The 21,463-nt window shown below is 33.0% G+C and overlaps 1 protein-coding gene across 1 annotated transcript in view; it reads right to left on the bottom strand.

The window, feature by feature from the left end:
* The window catches only part of LOC132758784 (CLIP-associating protein 1-like), a 140,320-nt gene that overhangs the window by 62,521 nt on the left and 56,336 nt on the right, over positions 1-21,463 (bottom strand). The window contains exons 10-19 of the mRNA XM_060750481.1: positions 17,911-18,084; positions 16,506-16,550; positions 11,377-11,444; positions 10,576-10,668; positions 9,698-9,843; positions 7,739-7,874; positions 5,991-6,061; positions 4,817-4,954; positions 3,641-3,847; positions 2,216-2,274 (exon numbers count right to left, since the gene is read on the bottom strand). Of these exons, the coding sequence (XP_060606464.1) occupies positions 2,216-2,274; positions 3,641-3,847; positions 4,817-4,954; positions 5,991-6,061; positions 7,739-7,874; positions 9,698-9,843; positions 10,576-10,668; positions 11,377-11,444; positions 16,506-16,550; positions 17,911-18,084 (1,137 nt within the window). The remainder of the gene's footprint in view (positions 1-2,215; positions 2,275-3,640; positions 3,848-4,816; positions 4,955-5,990; positions 6,062-7,738; positions 7,875-9,697; positions 9,844-10,575; positions 10,669-11,376; positions 11,445-16,505; positions 16,551-17,910; positions 18,085-21,463) is intronic.

Below are 21,463 nucleotides of genomic sequence, written 5' to 3'. Positions count from 1 at the left end.
CTAGAAACAGATGCCCCAACATTCCACTCTTTTGTCAGTCTATGGATGAACACCGTGACAGCTGGACAGTGGAACATCGTGACAAATGGACACGTGTATATCTCTTTATACTTGACCACAATTATAACCGATCAACAATCTTTATAACATATCATAGTCATTTTAAGTAAAAAGTTTCAATTAATAGTATTTTCCTAAATATCTTTATTGCAAAGCCAAGTGGTGGTCTCTGGAGAATAGTTTAACATAGGATGGTTTTATTAGTAACCAATTTCTTCAGTTTTTCCAAAAGTTTATCACATCAAAGTGGGTACAAGGGAAATATTCAAGGATGAACATTAATCAATAGAATGATTATCTGATAGGTTGGTTGGTGGATTGTTTGTGTCACATATTGTATACAGATTATTACATCATTAATATCAATCAATGTTTCCCAATCTGACTTAAAGTTCAGATCTTATTATGATGAAATGTAGATCTGATCTAAACTTGACATACAGTTTTATTTTTGATAAACAGGGAACATGATTTTAGAATATTCAAGCATAAATATATCCAATATTAAAAACTTAATCTAACCTTAAAAACTTACCAAACGCTGAATGATGCACTGACAATAAATTTACTATTCATTTATATTAAAAACCTATTCTCTTAGAAAGTGAAATATTCACAAAGGAAGGTATGAAGTATATATACTACAGAATAAATCTAAAGTTCAGTTGAAAGTAATCTGTTAAGATTGCAGAAAATGATAAAACTTTCATTGGGGAAAAAAATACCAAAAAATAATTGAACTTGTCAAACACACGTATGTACCAAAAACTTTATGAACAATTATTATCATGCATGGGCATTCCACATGCCAGCATTCAATCTCAAAAAAATATATATCTAATATCAATATTATAACAAGACCCTGCAAAATAAAACTGATTATTAGAATTATCAGACAACCAATGGTCAAAACAACAATTCTGAGCTGATCAGGGCAACATTCAACTGAAATCCATTTCTTCAATCAATATCTATTATAGTTATCTGCTTATTCTAGCCTGATGGGACAAAAGTCATTACATTTCTGTATAAATCATATATAAACAAGCTGTAACTTTTGGACTTTAAACTTTAACTTGCCCATGAGAAGGTACATTAATGTTATCCTAAAGTGATTAGCTTTTGCCACCAGTAAATGAGACATTTCACAATGTACATAATTATGTGAGGACTGACTATGCTTTATACTGTTCCAAGCTCATTTTTTGTACTTTGATAAATTATTGAAATACCTTAAAACTTTGAACGGACTGCTCCATATTCTAGCAGAGGGAATTTATTGCAGAGATTATTCAGGTTAAGGGTTATGTGTGCCAGCAAAGTACAGCTGTCATAATATTGAATTAAAACTAATGAGGGAAGAAAATCTGATATTAAAATGTTTAAATCAAGCACCACACAGTAGCAAGTCTGGTCAAATCATATTACTAAACATGTTGACCATACTCTATGCTGGGTAATAAAGGCAAATCAATTATTTTGCCTGTGTGTTCAATGGACTGCAATTAAAAAATGCAGTTCTTAACAGACATTGTAGCACCTTAACATGGTGTAATAAAAAGTGCTTTAATGTAAAAACTGTGGCTATAATATTTTAACTAATTTCAAAGGGTGCTATATTCAAATTGCAGCTATGGTATTTTTATAAACATTGAAAAAAGGTGCTTTTATATTAAAAAGTTGCTATTATAATATTTCAATGAAATGTGCCTAAATTCTTGTATAAGATATCATAAAATTACACCTTTTGACCAACTTTTAGACATCAAAGAATTCTTTCCTGCATAGTAATAATAGATAGGTTAGAAAATAAATACTCCTACAATGAAACATTTCACAAAATGAAATCTCAAAAAATATGATAAGAATCAAAATTCCACATATGTTATACTATCATAGCTACTATTATGAAAAGTATATAGATCATTTTTGTTCTTATCTTTTTTTCTTTTTTAAGCTGAAGTTACAAAAAATACATTCTTAGCAGAATGCTACTTTCTAATTAGTTATGACATAAATGTTCTGAAAATGTTTACTACATTATAGTAATATAAAAACAGTAGAAAATTTCAGTGTATGTTAACGTTCAGCTACTGGTGATGACTGAAGTCAACCTTTGTTATTAATCATTACAAAACAAAGAAATCACAATTACCTCCCCCTGTATCGCTTCGAGCTGAACGGAACCTTTGATGACTTTTCTTATTTACACGCCTGAAAAAGGAAGAAATAAAATAAAATTAAGAAAACATTGAAATTCAAGAGTGCAAACTTTGTTTTTAATATTATTATACTTAGATAAGATGGGTATTAAATCACAATATTTGCACAATGACAAGGCCTAAAATAAAATTTAATTTGTTTCCCCTTCCCTACCTACCCAACAAATGTTACTAAATATACCCTACATAAAAGATTTTTTCAGGTTCTTAGGGGATGAAAGTATTTTTTTTCTTTCAGAGTACAATAGGTACAATCTAATCTGATATTTTAGACAGCTAGCATAGTTAATAAATTGTTGCATATGTCAGATGTGAATATGGTAATGCATGTACATATACTATTGCACTTAATAAATTAATTTTAATAGTTCATTATACATATATGCAGATTATTATTATGCACATATAAAAAAAATAATTTTCCTACCTACCTTCCCAACCCTAATTTTAATGGGTCGGGAAGGGGAAACAAACATAATTTATTTTTGGCCCAACCATTTTACTATGGGAATTGTTTGTACATTTTCATAGAAATTCACACATATCTGGAAGCTTTGATGAAAGTAAATGTACAGTTACATAAATCACGATCCCAAAATAAATTACTACATGTTCAATTTATAATAATGGTGTTGCCATAGAAACTAAGACAAAAATCATACAAATATTATGATAAAAATGTTTTTCCAAAAGTTAATATAATGTTATTCTAAAACTTTTCAATTAAAATTTGTGACTCAGGTAGTACTTTAAAGTGCTTATGTTTTTCTTACTTTGAACAAGAGAGAATGTGAATCATTAAATGAGCCGCGTCACGACAAAACCAACATAGTGGGTTTGCGACCAGCATGGATCCAGACCAGCCTGCGCATCCGCGCAGTCTGATCAGGATCCATGCTGTTCGCTATCAGTTTCTCTACTTGTAATAGAGGATGCGCAGGCTGGTCTGGATCCATGCTGGTCGCAAATCCACTATGTTGGTTTTGTCGTGATGCGGCTCAAATAGTAAATAAACAATTGTTAGCTTGATGCTAAACGCCAATTTAAACATATTGTTCGTCATATCTCCACAGGTGTTCCAGTCTATCTTCCCGGCTCTCCTTGATAACTTTAACCAGTAATACAAATTTCTCAGCAAGTGACTGACTACTAACCCCACGAGAGATAAATGACCATTAGGCTTAAATGTTGGTGATCAATTGTCGCTCATCTGGTATCAATTGACGTGGATTAATTTCCCAACACCTGAGGATTTTAACCAGAACCCCTGGATTATAATTCCCATGCTCTTTCTTTTGAGCTAAGCAAACGGACAAATAAGTATGTAAGAAAAAATATGAGTAAAAAAATTATATTACCCTAAAGTACTGGTCTCGTATCCCCTGTCCTGACTAGCTGAGCGTGCCCGCACCCTCCCTGCAGTTAGGCGTTCACCACTGTTGAGAGAGTTACTACTGGAGGAATTACTAAGTTCACCTTGTAAAGCCTTCTGTTTAGCTGGATCTAGATGATTTAACAATGCATCGGCTTGATCTTTGAAATGTTCAGCAAACCCCCAGAAAGACCTGTGAAAAAAGGAAAGAATGGTTACTCTTAACATGAATTATATAAAATGTTCTAACCAAATTACCAATAGAAAGGGGAGGTTACTTTAAACATGAAGGATATTGAAACATTATTCATTTATTTTATATTTATAAAAATCTCTTACATTGACAAGTAAAGAAAACAAAGGGAAGTAACTTTTGAAGGGTTACTTTACAATCGCAACTACTCGGCCCTTTCCGTCACTCTTCGGATAAGGACCTCGAACACAATAGTATGAATACACAGAACGGATGCGATATTTTGGTCTAACCTACGCTAAGAAACTAAACATGTAAACAAATAGTAATTTAATGCTGGGAGTTGTTGACAAGTTTATTTCCAATATATGTTGTAAAGGTCCACCTAAAATAAATGAATTCATAGGTACAAAAGCAAACAATACATTATTTATATATTTATTATTATGGTTGTAGAAACCGAAAGTACAAAAAACCAACCTGTTGACATTTAGTCGGACTTGTTTAAAATTGAACATCAGTGGGCATATTTGAATTACAAATTGTTGTCAGACATATTTTCAAGCAAAAGAGTACCGGAACAGACATAAGATGTCAAATATATGTACATTCGTTTTACATCTCTCTGTTTATGTTTACATCTGAGACCACGTGGTAGAACTACTTTCAATCCGTATTGTTTCCGAGGTTATTATAGATAATAGCCGAGGAAGTTCCGAATGGGTTACTTTAATGAGGACATCTTTGTTCACCTTATGTAATGATGGGATTTTTGTTCATCTTGTAAAAAACAGATTGTCTAACAGTACATAATGTAAAACATTGTCATGCTGAATAGAACTGTCCAACAGTATAGAGACTAAAAGACTAGTCAAAACTATCACCGTTGGTAGCTGACCTTATACTGGTTGTTCAAGCTTGCGATAAATCACCATGGACATATAAATTCAGAAGAGGGAGTAGACTTACTTTCTGGCAAATGATCGAGCATCAGAATCTGCATCACTTATACCCTTTTTAATGGATTCTTGTAATATGGCAATATGTTTTTCTAGTATATGTGTTGGCCAGGTGTGTAAAATCTGGTTCAGGAACTCACAACTCATTCTGCAATAGAAATACATACACATATTATATTTTATAAAACAGTGTATCTCGTGTAAACTTTGTTCATATTCTGAAAAGGGTAAACTGTGTACGACAAAAACACTTTTGCTTGTTTGTTTTTATAATGTGTATTTTATTATTAATAATAAAGGATAAGTAGTCAGTAATGGGTTACAAATAGCTCTCTGGACGCTGTTCTGAAGAATGCTTAAAAGTAATATGATGCATTTTCCCAAAATAAATTACAGAATACTTAGTTTGAAACAACACAGAATTGTTTGACAAACAGACAATAAAAGCTGAAGGTAGCTTAAAAATGGTTACGAAACTCTCCATTAAACAAAACTCAACAGAAAAGTCATGGCTTAATGGTGACAGTGACACTCTCAAAGAAGAAATGGAAGGTTTCAGCTTCTCCATTTCCTCACATGCATAAAACGTAGTCTCAGAAACAAGCTTGAAAATGTCTTATACAAATTTAAAGAACATATTTCACATTCAAGTGTCTTGAATTGTTTGTTTTTCTGTTTTTTTCACTGATTATCAACATTTTTGGTCACATCTCGGTCATGAATCCACTTAAAAGGCTTTCCTGGTTACTGTATGTATAGAAAATTATTTCGCACATTTTTTAAGTTAGTGCTTTTCGCGATAGGTATATTCCTGCAAATATTTTTAGCCAAGAAGGAGTCACATGAACATTTGTAGCTTTAACAAACTAAAGTATCATTATGATGTACTAGTGTTACAAATAAATTTTACGAACCATGGCAATTGTGTAGTCACAAAAAAAATATCTTAGTGGGTTCTTGAATTCGTTGACAGTTTACTTTTACAAAAGGTAAAATGTACATAATGTGATGCAAAATCATCTTAAAGTAGACAAAATGAAATTTCATTGGATCTTAAAATAATGGATGGACCTATCCATGAAAATTAGTACCCCACGAATAATAATGATTTTGCAGGACAGATTGTAATGAGCAGTTTACTATTTGTTTAATTAACCTATAAATAAATAAATATTGTTACCTACCTTCTTATGATACTGGCCTTGGATGACATATTATTAGTAATGACTGGAATGAGTCGTGATGCAAATGTATACTGAAATATAAGACACACATCATTTTCAATCAATATTCTTGAAGGTCTGAAATATTTACCAAACTTAGTGGCATTGTTACAAGGCCTGAGACCTTTTTATGAAAGGTCAATTCATATATAGAATATAACATAGGGTTTCCATTTATCATTTAGCAATGTCTTTAAATTTAGAAAAAGAAATGCTATGTTTGACTTTTTTTAAAGTTATTACATTGGCATTTATATTTAGACTGAAAGACGACTATTGTAATTTCTCTGATATCGAGAATCGGGATAAGAGTCAAAGGAATTACAGATTAAGACAAATACTTTTATGCAAAACTAGAACTCCGCGAGTCGGATGTGTCGCCTTGTGAAGAATGTAGTTTAGGGGAAATGGCCAGGACAAAAATGAAATATGAAAAATAACAAAGGGCAATAACTAAAAAAATAATAAGTGCAGAGCAGCAGTTTCTGTACACTGCACTTCTTATCAATAAGATCTATCATTCTATGATGTTTCAAGTCCATAGCTTTCATACTTGAGGAGAAATGACCAGGACAAAAATAAAGTAAGAAAATCAACAAAGGGCATTAACTCAAAAATAAGAAATGCAGGGTATCAGTTCTTATGCACTGCACTTCTTTTTAATGAGATCTATCATCCTATGAAGTTTCAAGTCCATAACTTTTATACTTTCAGAGAAATGGCCTGGACAAAAATCAAGTATGAAAATTAACAAAGGGCCATAACTCAAAAAATAAAAAATGCAGAGTACCAGTTCTTGTGCACTGCACTTCTTCTTAATGAGACCTATCATCCTATGAAGTTTCAAGTCCATGGCTTTTATACATTAGGAGAAATGGCCCGGACAAAAATAAAGTATGAAAATTAACAAAGGGCAATAACTCAAAAATTAGGAAGTGCAGAGTACTGGTTCTTGTGCACTGCACTTCTTCTTAATGAGATCTATCATCCTATGAAGTTTCAAGTCCATAGCTTTTTTAGTTGAAGAGAAATGGCCTGGACAAAATTAAAGTATGAAAATTAACAAAAAGTGCAATAACTTAAAAATTAAGAACTGCATAGTACCGGTCCTTATGCACTGCACTTCAGGTTATTGAAAGAAGCATGCATACCAAGTTTGAAGTCAATCAGACTTATAGTGACTGAGTAATGCTCTGGACAAGCTTTAGGGAACGCCGACACCGACGTCGACAACCACACCGACAATGACGACGCCGCCGACAAAAGTAACCCCTATATGTCGCCTTTTCAAGGCGACACAAAAAGTGCTAATGCACATTTTTTCATGCAATCACATTTGCATATTAGAAGAGCATGTACATTAAATCGCTGTTAAAATGTGAAAGTTAGCACACTTGCTACAGATATTGATAATGGCACACAGATTTTGGAAACTTGTTATAACAAAATCACTATGAACAGTCTGAAAATTCTCTTTGGGATCATTAAGGTCACTTAGTGCATAAAAAAGTCATTAAGTTAAGGTAACATAGGTTGTATTATTCAGATGGAATATAGAGTAATATATCAACGGAAAGTTAATGTCGTCACAGACAAAATGTCATAAAACAGAGAGTCCCTAAGGCAGGTTAGACTGTACTGCTGATATCTATAAGTATAATTATAATATATTTATATATATATATATATTGATCATGATTATGAATTACCTGTAAAATGAACCTTATGCACGTGATCCCGGATGTTGACATTATTTTGGCACTATTTGGAATAAGGTTGATGAGGACTGGTAACAATGTCTCGGCACTATGATCAAATTTGTTGCCCAGTCGCTGTGAATAATACCTGTAATAATAACATGATGATTAGAGCATCGCATCAAATCATAATTCCAGTTTCATTCTAATTTTCATGAAAATTTTGAAAATGTGTTAAAAAGTAAAATATTGTGAATTGAACAAAGTGAATAATTTTCAAATTGCAAACTGCACTAACAGACCATGAAAATTACCAAAAAGAGCTCAAAATATGCAAAATTTACCCTTACTGTGTTAGTAACCCAGTAGAAAGACTGTGTTAGTAATGCAATAGAAAGATAGTGAAAAATACTGCAAAATTGGTCATAAATGGCAAATAACATGACATTTTTTACATTAATCTTGAATCTTTTTACTTTTCTTAAAATCTCCGTAATTTTTGTCAAGTATGATTTGGCATGCAGCTTAAATATTTTGAAGGCTTTATTAGGAACAGTTGAAACAAAAAGGACCTTTTTAAGTCAGTATTGTTCCAAAATCATATTTAATTCTCTAATTCAATCTTATATATGCTAACTTATCCAATATGTAAAGTATTGTATGTACAACATGATTTTAATTTTTTTTTTGACATGGTCATAATTTTCAAAGAACTTAACAAGAATATTGTCAAACAGTGATAGATGCTCCTCCATAGCTAGCAAGAGGGCCATGATGGCCCTGAAATCCCTCACCTGTATATAGGCCCCTCGGCCAAGGCCAATTTTAAACCAGGGGCTTTTATTTGAACAAACTTGGTAGACACCCATTAGAAGATGTTTCATGATAAATATCTAAGCTCTAGCTCTTTTGGTTTTTTATAAGAAAATTTTTAAGTTTTTACTATAAACATATAGTGAAAAGCAAAGACCCTTCCCATCTGGGAGGGGTCATTTTTGACCCCAGGGCTTCTTTTGAACAAACTTGGTAGACACTTACTAGAAGATATTTCATGCTTTGTATCTAAACTCTAGCTCTTTGGGTTTTTTATAAGAAGATTTTTTAAGTTTTTACTATACACATGTAAGGAAAATCAATGACCCCTGGGGAGTGGCCAATTTTACTCCAAGGGCCAGTATTTGAACAAACTTGGTAGACACCCATTAGAAGATGTTTCATGCTATATATCTTAGCTCTAGCTCTTTGTGGTTTTTAAAAGAAGATTTTTAAGTTTTTACTTTATACAATATATATATATATATATATATATATACATGTATATTAAAAGTTGACTTCCAAAGGAACATTTATGTGAAGTTTGGATGAAATTGATTTAGCGGTTTATGAGGAGATGTCGTTTAAAGTAAAAGTTTACGGACGGATGCTGGACGGACCGACGCCGGGCAAAAAGCGATCAACAAAGCTCACAATGTCACTTTGTGACAGGTGAGCTAAAAATCACAGCAAATAACTAATAAGATTGTAAGTAAAATTAAATTTCAGACTTTTGACCAAATCCCACCCAGTCAAGGTCTACTGAAAATACCTTAATATAATATGTAAATTATATGTCAATAAATAAAGGTGCTACAAGAAACTGTAAGTGTGATGGCAGAAAGAACAGACCTTAGTTAAAACAAAATTTTAGAGACCATTAACCTTTACCATGCTTGATATCTTACATGGACTTGTACATTTTTTTATCATGGACAAAACCATTCATCTTTTGTACGGAAAATTTTTGCAGTACTGAGTACTGATTTAAAAGTGAACAGTGCAGACCATGATAAGACTGCACCGTTTACCAGCTGATCTTGGTCTGGACTAGTTGTATGTTTAGAATAAGTTTCTGCAGGCAGGCTTAAGGTTAAGCAAATGGTAGATCAATTATTTTGTTTCATTGTGCAGAATATAATTATACCCTATACATACCCTATTGTGATACAGCCTTCTCGTACAACCTGAGACCTCAAGTCCTTTACAGAGTTCATAAAGCAGGGCTCTAGAACCCTCAAAAATGGATAAAAATCATCATATTCTGGTGCCCCGGCAACCATTACACCCCGTAATACCTTCAGCTGAAAAATAAAATAACCACCACATTTGCTTTTAATGTACATTTTGTTTTATGTTTACTGTTAAGTTTGTTTAACAGAAACAGGTTTGTCAAAATACCAAAGTATGACAAAGTTGGTTTTTTTAAAGACCCTATTATGATCAGATTATTTCAGGCACAACAGGCACAGAGTAGAACCAACGACTTTCTGTAACCAACTTGGATAACTTTGTTATTGTGCCATTAGAAGCTGTAGAATAACAGCTCCCTCACATGAAACAATTCATTATCATGGAAAAAGCTAATACCAATAGCTCTGATATGGTGTTGGTGGTGGTGTAGGTAGTTTTCACTCTGGATCATGGCAGTAAGCCACATTGAATTTACCAGAGCACAGATCAGCTACCGCATCGTTCCTGGGCTGGCTGTCAAGTAGTTTACCAGTACTAGTTGCCTTCACTTACGCAAGGAACTGATAACTTCTGTACATGCCAGAGAGGAGGTACAGTGAGAATGACTTTAGGAAGGATTTCATGTAAATCACAACGAAAGTAACCTACACCCTTTGGGAATTGAACAAGGGCCGCCCAATTCACAGTCCATCACTCTATTGAGCTTACTGGATGGCTCACCATGGATAGCTCTGATATGACAATGGCATCCTTAACTTCTAAGCAACCATAATCAGTTGATAAAATACAATTTACAATTTGTCAAATATTAAGTGTAATTTCAGTTATTGTAAAATACTTACAGCATCTACCCGTTTTTCCCAAGCTATGTTTGTATCCGCTAAAGTATCTTTACATTTATTTAGTTGATCAGTAAGATCCCTTGCAGAAAACATCTGAAACACAAAGAATACTGTGATAATTTCCTAAAACTATGAAACATTCGGTAAACATTCAGAAAACATGAATGTAGACAATACCTTGACACTAAAAAAATATTTCTTTGTAAAAATTGTAAAATGGGGTCTAACTAAATATATATGGACAACATGCAGTGTTAATGCTTGTGTGTTAAAATAAACACATTTGACAAAAATTCTACGTAAAATGGGGCATAACACCAAAAATAAAGCTTCCAGAATTATGTCCCTTTGTCTAGCAACTACACCTTTTCAAAATAAGCAAGTATGCTAAGTTTTTTGTTGATAACTTTTGAAATGTTTAAATTATGGGCAATATCAAAGTTTTTTCAGGACGAAAACGTAGCAATCACAGTCGCTCAACTTTTTTTTTCAAAACAGACAAGCTAAAAAGAGAAAAGTGACTATTTTGTTTAAGTCTTATCTTCAATTTACAGTTTTCATAGAATGGATACTATGAAGTAATGTATTTGTAATTTTTTTCTTTCTTTTGTCTTCAGATGTGTACAGGGATACAAATTGTACCATGAGTGTAATATCACAAGATGAACACTAGCATTACATCTTTACACAGAATAGAGAATGATGAGATTTAATGGGTGTGCAGGTCTGTTAGGCATTATTCCTTGGTAGCCTATGCAAGTCATTCCTGCTACAATTCAAAAAGTTAAAACAATTTTATACCTGTACTTTCTGTACATCTTCAAATGATCGGATGAAAAATTCCTCATCAACTGCCCCAGCGCCACCACCTATACAAAGACAAGAAGAAAACAATATAATTACTAACATTAAAACATTGAATTTCTAAACAATTGAAGAAATCAGTCCTCTAAAATGTATCATTTTCAGCGGAACATTTTGGAGACACATGTTTAATAACTCAATAGCAGGAGGCTATGCTTTCAGTACATGTTATATGAAGAGAGTATTAAAACATATCTATTTTTTTTCTTTCTTTTTTTTTTTAAAGAAATTAGCATTAATTTTGCTCATCATTAAAACAATGAGAAAGCAAAATATAATATATTCTATACTAAAAAGTTCTTAAACATAAACATTGACAATGTGATACATATACATGTAGATAAAAATATTTATCACAACAATCTAAAAACTACATGATTTACAACAAATAAAAAATATAAACAATGTTATTAATGAAAAAAATACCCCGAAACCCTACACCCTGTCACCACTAAATTTGTATCTTGGACTTTTCCTACTATGAATTTGTCTTGCTCATTGTAAATGTAAGGAGGTTTCAGGAGATATATCATAATAATGAGCAGCCAATTGGAGCTTGTCTACGCTGTATATTTAAACTGTGGGATTTAAAATTTTGTTTCAATTCAATAAATTTGATTGAATTATCATATACAGATATATTTGTATTAAAACAATAACTTAATTGAATAATTACTATTTTCCAAATGACAATTAAAGATAAAATATAACATGATTTCCCCAACTGACTATTTCCCCACAATACAACTCATCCCACTTTGTGTAGTAGAATAAAAAGTAAAAAATGTAACATTCTAAAAATACTGTTTTCTACCAAGACTTCAGCAAAGGTTAAAAAAAATCACTTTTTTTTTTATTTAGCAATACAGTGTATGCCGCAATGTAAAGCCTTAAAGTCAGTGATGGGTAAAAAAAGACTAAATTATTTTTCTTGTAAAAAAATGTAATTTTTTTTTTTTTATAAAAATTATGTATACTTAAAAAGCATCAATTTGTTGATTACCATATCTCCAAACTATATCAGATTCTAAACTGTCTAAAACTGTTATTTTTTTAAACTAGAGTAGAGTTATTTTACTAATTGTCCTGTATATACTGTATATTTCAAGCAATTAAGCTGAGCAAAAAATGCACTACTTAATTAAGCTAAAATTCTTGCACAATTCTACTATGCAGTTTATTTCTTTCAGTCCTAAAATTTAGTTATACCTGTAACAGTAAATTATTCCTTAAGTTACAGTCAACATAAGTTATGGTAAACTTTATCATATCCGATTGTCCTATCTAAAAGACAACACTTAGTGTAAAAAATACAATGAAATTTAAAGCAAGCATTTGAAATATTTTTTTCTACTGTGTTTGACGAAATGAAGCATATACTCTGAAATACATGTATATATTTTTACATTAAAAACAATTTTATTAAATTTTAGATAAATAGAGGGACATCTTAGAATCTCGTTATAAGATTCATAATTATTATAAGACGCATTATCTATTCTGCACAGAGAAGTCAGGGCAGGGACATAAATGTTCTGTAATATGTAAGTAAGGGATTCACAGGGACTTGATGTTCTGTAATACCCACATCTCCCCCCAAACCATAATTTGTACCATAATATTTCACAAGGGCCAACTAGGACATGGTGGAAACACTGTAAGGTCGTGTTGTGAACAATTCAAGCTGCTGTGAGGTCCTGATTATTGCCTCAGTATGCTAAGCCACCGTGTTCTTAGTGTGTCCAGGACTTGGAACACCCTAGGGACCCCATAATCCAAGAAGAAACCCATTGCAAGTTAATTCTAAGAAAGTACTTAAGCTGAGCACAGTCGACATTTGATTGCATATAAAATGTTTGACATATATAATTGATGATTCTATAGTGCTCCTAATGCGTTTGCAGGCAGTTCTTAACATGACTATAACGTTTTCACGACGTCCTTTCAGTCACTATGAAGACACTGCATGAACAACAAAATGCTGCCCTAGAGTTGTAGTACACACCCTAATTACACATTTAAACATTCCATAAACATACTGAAAACAGTAGATATGGTAAGGGATTATCAGGGAAGTAAATGCTCTGTAATTTCCTATTGTGCAGTCAGTCATGAATCTGCAGGAACTTCTGTTCTGGGGAATCCTATTGTGCAGAGAGGGGGCACAAATTTTACAGTGATGTTCTGTTCTGGGGTATGCTTCTGGAGATAGGGGAAGCAAATTTTACAGTGATGTACTGTTCTGGGGAATCCTACTGTGCAGATAGGGGAAGCAATTTTTCAAGGATATACTGTTCTGGGGCCTCCTTGTGTGCAGATTGGGGATGATGTACTGTGCAGATTGAGGAAGCAAACAAGCAAATTTGTTGAAATTATATCCCCCGCCGAGTACTGGTTATTATTAACACAACAACTGAAGACATAAGGCTTTATTTATATATTAATCATGGCATAAACTGTAATATTCTTTGAACTTGAAGCCTTGTACCTTCAAACAAGAAGAAGTTTTCACTATATACATATAAGGTAAATCTATGACCCCCTGGAGTGGGGCCAATTTTGACCCCAGGGCTAAAATTTGAACAATTTTGGTAGAGGACCTATAGGTTATATCATATACCAAATATCAAAGCTCTAGGCCTTCTACTTTCAGACAAGATTTTTTAATTTTGCATTTTTGAAACTCCTTTTCTGGCCCTGTGACCTACTTATGCAACAGACCGGAACCATTTGATCAACTTTTGCAGGGGACCACCCTAGGATCATTCCTATAAAGTTTGGTTGCTGTGCAGTCATTTGTTTCTGAGGAGATGTTGTTTAAAGAAATTGCTGACGACGCACGACGACGGACGGTGGGGGATCACAATAGCTCACCTAGATGTAAAAACATCTTAATCTCCAGACTTTATTGCCATTTTCAAGGCATCAAGAAGGGATCTCACAATTTTCAAATATTTTTAAATGTTATTGTAACAAATCATTTTAATTCTTCTTTAATAAAAACTAGAAATGTGTCCATAGGACACAGGTGCCCCCACCGCGCCACTTTTCTGTCAATCTTATGACTCTAGGTCAAAAAATTTTAAAAACTAAAAATCTTTTTACTAAGTAAAGGGCAAGAACTTTACAAATACTGAATATATCCCCAAGCAAACCCCAAGTTGAAAATTGCAAATTTAAACTACTGTAGTTCAAGGGCAATAACTCTAACAAAACTGAAAAAAATCCACATGCAAAGTCCCAGGTTCATAGCTTCACAGTGAGGTGAATCATTATTCCTGTAATTTAGTGATGTTGATCATTATTCCTGTAAAGTTGGTCGATTCTAACTCAAGCACTTAAGGATCAAATAACAACATAATGAAACAGTTTTTACTAAGTCAAGGGAAATAACTTTACAAATACTGGGTAAATCCACAAGCGAAACCCCAGGAACAAACTAAATATGCTGAGCAACTTTCCAATAAGGTTTAATGACTCTATGTCAAATCCTTTTTGAGTTACATGCGACACATGTTGAAAATTGCAAACATTTTCTAAGTCAAGGGCAATAACTCTAAAAATACTAAATAAATCCAGACGAAAATACCCAGGTGCACAACTACACATGCTGATCAACATTCCTGTAAAGTATCATGACTTTAGGTCAAATACTTTTTGAGTTACTTGCGACACAAGTTGAAAATTGCAAAATTTTACTAAGTCAAGGGCCATAACTCTAAAAATAGTAAAAATATCCGGACGAAAATACCCAGGTGCACAACTACACATACTGATCAACATTCCTGTAAAGTTTCATGACTCTAGGTCAAATACTTCTTGAGTTACATGCGACACAAGTTGAAAATTAAAATTTTTTACTAAGTCAAGGGCAATAACTCTAAAAATACTAAAAATATCCAGACGAAAATACCCAGGTGCACAACTTCACATGCTGATCAACATTCCCATAAAGTTTCGTTGAATTCCAGCCATTAGTTGCAAAGAACTACTCCGGAAACGAAATTCGGACGTTTTACTAAGTCAAGGGCAATTACTCTAAAAATACTAAAAATATCCAGACAAAAATACCTAGGTGCACAACTTCACATGCTGATCAACATTCCCATAAAGTTTCGTTGAATTCCAGCCATTAGTTGCAGAGAACTACTCCGGAAACGAAATTCGGACGTTTACTAAGTCAAGGGCAATAACTCTAAAAATATCCAGAAGAAAATACCTAGGTGCACAACTTCACATGCTGATCAACATTCCCATAAAGTTTCGTTGAATTCCAGCCATTAGTTGCAGAGAACTACTCCGGAAACGAAATTCGGACGAACGGATGGACGGACAGAAGGACGGACGGACAACGCCAAAACTATATCCCCCTCCCGATTCCATCGGCGGGGGATAATTAACAGTGATGTACTGTTCTGGGGAACCCTATTGTGAAGATTTGGTAAGTTAATTTACTGTGTCATACTGTTTGGGGATACCCTATTGTGAAGATAAGCGAAGCAGACAGCGGTGACTTACTGTTCTATAGGGTGTTATTGTACAGATAGGGGAAAGGAATTACTCTGTATAATGTAATAATATTCATTTATGGTGCTTTCTTTTTTTACACATTTCAAAATTCCCTTCATAGACTGCAAACTGCAAGTCAATGCTAGGTCAGAAACAAATTTGAACATTAAGAAATATAGCCACATAATAGCCTTACAGAATGGTTAATGTAAAAGAGAAAGTACAGTTACATTTTGTTCCTAGTCACATAAGTATCCAATTGTAAGCTTAGGCAGACAGGCGGACAGATGGACAGACAGATAGTTCAATTACTACCTGCCTGGGGGCATAAAAATTAGAAGGTTAGGGGTTTTACTAATTCAGCAGAACAGTCGACTCACCAGATAACTACACAAATGTTGGAAAGCAAATTCTTGTTTAATACACATGAAGAAATTTTCACCATCAGGGGAACATAAAAAACCTTACAAATGTCAGAACTGTATTTTTAGAGTATATGCTTGCAGGAAAATTGAGGGAAAGCTTGCATATGACTGGGAAATATTGCACAATAATACCTGTCGAGTCAGGAGCTGATTTCCTTCTAAATGACAGTCTAGTTGCTGTTAAAAATGCACACAAAAATATAAAATCCCCATTTAAAAACAGCTGCATGTTGCATTCTGTATTTCGACTACTACATTAAAAGTTAATAAAAAAAACACCTTTTACCATACTCAAGATTTAGTCACATGTCTATGCACTGGACATAATGTACTGTTTGTATTAATTCATAAAAAAGTTTATATTGCCAATTTTCAATGTATTCAATGCCAATTTTCTAAGTTGAACCGGTAATGAAAAAGGGTCTTTGAACCTTGCCCTTAAGGATTTGCCTTGACCTTCATTATATTTTAATAACCATGCACTTGTACATATATGCCTATTAAAGAGCAGGGAGTAAAAGTTGTGGTAATATTCTGAGCAAGAACTTTCATACTAAAATTCTCCTGTACCCCATATCTAACATTCATATTTTGAAAATTTTTCACCATGATGACCCCTTTAAAGAATAAAAACCCCACTTCCAATTTCCCTTAGAAATGCTCATAACAAGGTTTGGTTTATACTCCAATGTTAGAAAATGATTATCCCTCCAAAAACCTAAAACAATTGGCCCATCGTTCATAAGTTTATCCCCTGATCTATGGGGTTATAGAAGCACATAACCTGTCCAGTGCATATTTTAGATCTAGTTATACTGAATCTCATTGCAAATTCTTAAACATCAAAATCCCATTAAATCTCATTCCCAATAAATCTGATAAAGAATAAAGAAGTTATAATCATTAGAATTCCAACAACAACAAAAAGATCCTGTTAAAATCCTTTCTAAACACAGAACATAAAATACTTGCTCCGTTTATATGGAAGAACTATATATATTGAAAACACAGCAAAGTGTAAGCTCTTACTATATTAACAAATCAAATATAGTAAATTTTGTATATATTAAAACATTTCAAAAGCAATCTTCTAGGTAACTGAAATCGAGGGTTGACCGTAAAACTGAAGTAACTTACATGAAAAAAAGGACTTACAACAGTTTTGCAGTCAACCCTCGAATTGCAGATTACAACTGACAATAAATTAAAAGAAAAAGTTCAAACCTTAACTTTCAAGGCTTGATTTCTTGACATTACTACTCTAGCATGGTTTAATTTTATTTGAAAAAGACTTACTAAAACTGTTGCATCCTGAATTTCATTTCACTTTACAGGCTGATGGGCTTAACATTATAGATCTCAAAATTAACCAGTAGAAATAAAGGACAAGCAATATCCTCCATCTTTTACAGAAAGAATTTGGAGAAGAATAAATACTGAAGATGTCATGCCAACAATTCAAACATTCATCACATGTGTTTAGCAAAACAATATGGAGGCTCTAGATGCACTGAAGAACGGCACTGAACAAACTCACCTGTAGAAGTGGAGGATTTTGACATTCCGAGACCACTCCGCTTTCCCGATGCTGATCCCGTTGACACGGTAGAGCTGGCAGAGCTCGGCAATCTCTTGGCATGAGGAACTTTTGTGGACAGTGGTCGTGCAAAGTCAGGCTCGTCATGATCTTCTCTGTCTGCCCTACCAGGACCTGTAAAGTATGTAAAACTGTGTAAAACAAGCATTTGATAGTATTGCGGGCAATACAGTAGTCCCCTACCGGTCCCTCAAAAAGTTCTTTAATTGTCATACACTCCTGTGTATTGCCATTTATAATGAATTTGAGGATGAAGTCTGTATTTGAAAATATCGACCACAAAACATAATAAAATAAGTTTGTTTATATCACAGTAATGTGTTAAGTTTCCATGCTTAGTAAGGAAATTATGTTTATACAACCTTGTCATATTATTACGATGTGGGATTTTAAAGTAAATCCTATAAGGAATGAAGAAGTTGGAGTGAAAATACCAGTTTCTCGAAAAAAATCTAAGTTCAAGGGGGACATAATTCTGGAAATAGTCTTGCTAGAGTATTTAACCTTCTCAAAAATGTCGAGTGATAATAAGAAACATATATATGAAGTTTGAAGTAGATACATAAGGAAATAAAGAAGTTATTTAAAAAAGACAACATTTTTTCCCCTAAAAAATCTAAGTTCAAGGGAGGTAATATTAATATTTTTTGTGCTAGAGTTATAAACCTTGTCACATATGATGTGGTTGATGACCAGGAACTTATATTTAAAGTTTGAAGTAAACACCTTAAGAAATAAAGAACATATAGTGAAAAAGCTGAAAAATTTAAATCAGAAATCTTGAAATTCAGGCTATTTGTTGCCATAGCAACCAGAATTTTCAACATAGGAAGAAAATAAAAAGATGTGCATAATCTCCAGACTGCCATCTACCCATATTTCAAGTTTCATAAATATATTTTCAGTACTTTTTGAGTTATCACTGGATCCAGTTTATGTGTTAAATTTGCCATATTTTCAGACTATTTGTTGCCATAGCAACCAGAATTTTCAACATAGGAAGAAAAAAAAAAGACGTGCATAATCTCCATACTGCCATCTATCCATATATCAAGTTTCATAAAAATATTTTCAGTACTTTTTGCGTTATCGCGGGATCCAGTTTTGTGGACGGACGGACTGACGGACTGACAGACTGACAGACAGACAGACAGACAGACGGACAGACAGACGGACAGACAGACAGACAGACGGACAGACGGACGTTCATTTGAGGATGAAGTCTGTATTTGAAAATATCGACCACAAAACATAATAAAATAAGTTTGTTTATATCACAGTAATGTGTTAAGTTTCCATGCTTAGTAAGGAAATTATGTTTATACAACCTTGTCATATTATTACGATGTGGGATTTTAAAGTAAATCCTATAAGGAATGAAGAAGTTGGAGTGAAAATACCAGTTTCTCGAAAAAAATCTAAGTTCAAGGGGGACATAATTCTGGAAATAGTCTTGCTAGAGTATTTAACCTTCTCAAAAATGTCGAGTGATAATAAGAAACATATATATGAAGTTTGAAGTAGATACATTAGGAAATAAAGAAGTTATTTAAAAAAGACAACATTTTTTCCCCTAAAAAATCTAAGTTCAAGGGAGGTAATATTAATATTTTTTGTGCTAGAGTTATAAACCTTGTCACATATGATGTGGTTGATGACCAGGAACTTATATTTAAAGTTTGAAGTAAAACACCTTAAGAAATAAAGAACATATAGTGAAAAAGCTGAAAAATTTAAATCAGAAATCTTGAAATTCAGGCTATTTGTTGCCATAGCAACCAGAATTTTCAACATAGGAAGAAAATAAAAAGATGTGCATAATCTCCAGACTGCCATCTACCCATATTTCAAGTTTCATAAAAATATTTTCAGTACTTTTTGAGTTATCACTGGATCCAGTTTATGTGTTAAATTTGCCATATTTTCAGACTATTTGTTGCCATAGCAACCAGAATTTTCAACATAGGAAGAAAAAAAAAAGACGTGCATAATCTCCATACTGCCATCTATCCATATATCAAGTTTCATAAAAATATTTTCAGTACTTTTTGCGTTATCGCGGGATCCAGTTTTGTGGACGGAAGGACTGACGGACTGACAGACTGACAGACAGACAGACAGACGGACAGACAGACGGACAGACAGACAGACGGACAGACGGACGGAGGGTAAACCTAAAGTCCCCTCCGGTTAAACCGGTAGGGGACTAATAATGTAAAATGCTATCACTTCCCAGCCAAAATTTAATTTTCCTAAGTTCTATCTTGAATCTCGGGATTTTCATTGGTCTCTATATGTGTTCTATGCTTATTTCTGACCAATCAAATTTCTGAAATAGGAGTTTGAGCTTAGAAAAAAATAATTTATAACCTTGGACCCCATGTGTTTTTATTTGTATTGAAAAGACTCTTATGAGACACAATAACATAGTTCTCACAAAACTATTAACATGCAGGAAGTAAATACAGGAAGTAAATTTAGCTCAAGGAATAATTTTCTCAATGTTCTGTCATACATCCACGTCAATAACAATTCTAATTTATTGCATTTTTCAAGACTTCTTTACCAAACCTATGTTGACCCATTTCATTACCACTGCTCTTCTGATATTTTCCATTGAACTTATAAATTTTAAAAGTGCTGATTTGAGCAAAATATATAACATCCAAATACAGTCATACTTGCCTTTTCTATGTGACTCAAAACCTTTTTACACAAAAATAATATCAAAGTTTTTAAAAATTTTTTAATTTTCAAAAATTTATAACCAAACATTTATATCAAAATTTGAAAATTTTTTACTTTTTTCCCTTTCAGCTTAACAATCACAACAATTTTATCGAAACCACTGTCAGCATATCAAGGATTATCAACACATGTTTATCTCAACATCCAAAAATAATCTTTTCTAATCCTGCAAAAAAAATGCAGAATATTATGCAAATGCACAACAATTCAAACATTTATTCTCATCTTTATAGCAACTTGACACCCTTCTCAAAATCAGTATTCTCCCACTACAACATATAAGCTTTCAAGTATAAATAAACTACAATGATCAAGTTTCCATCCAAGTCAATTAACCATCTCTAACCCCTTAGTGTTTTTAGTGTGTTTTTAGTGTTGGTAAACAACAACAGAAAAGACCAGGTTTTAGTTAAACAGCCAGACAAATTTGTATAAATTATACAATTTTGACAGGTGGAAGGACAGTTTTACACCAACTTAAATTGGGGGATCATTACTACACTAGAGTAATTTGTTCTAACAAATTGTCCAGTTAGAACAGTATTGCATCAATTCATCAATACTTAATAATAATACATAATAACCCCCCCCCCCCCAACCTGTCAATTACAAATACACTGGGAAAATAGAGAAAGTTTAGATTAAAATCTTTGTTATAAAAATATTTGATTTTAACTCAAACTTTTTTGGACCCATTAAATGTGCAAAGATTTTTGATTTTCATTATCAATTAATCAATTGTCAT

This window comes from Ruditapes philippinarum, unplaced genomic scaffold (genome assembly GCF_026571515.1).
Source record: "Ruditapes philippinarum isolate M1 unplaced genomic scaffold, ASM2657151v2 ctg1302_1_1_1_1, whole genome shotgun sequence".
Lineage (NCBI taxonomy): Eukaryota > Metazoa > Mollusca > Bivalvia > Venerida > Veneridae > Ruditapes > Ruditapes philippinarum.
Note: the sequence above shows the minus strand (reverse complement) of the source record. Positions and strands in the feature narration are given on the sequence as shown.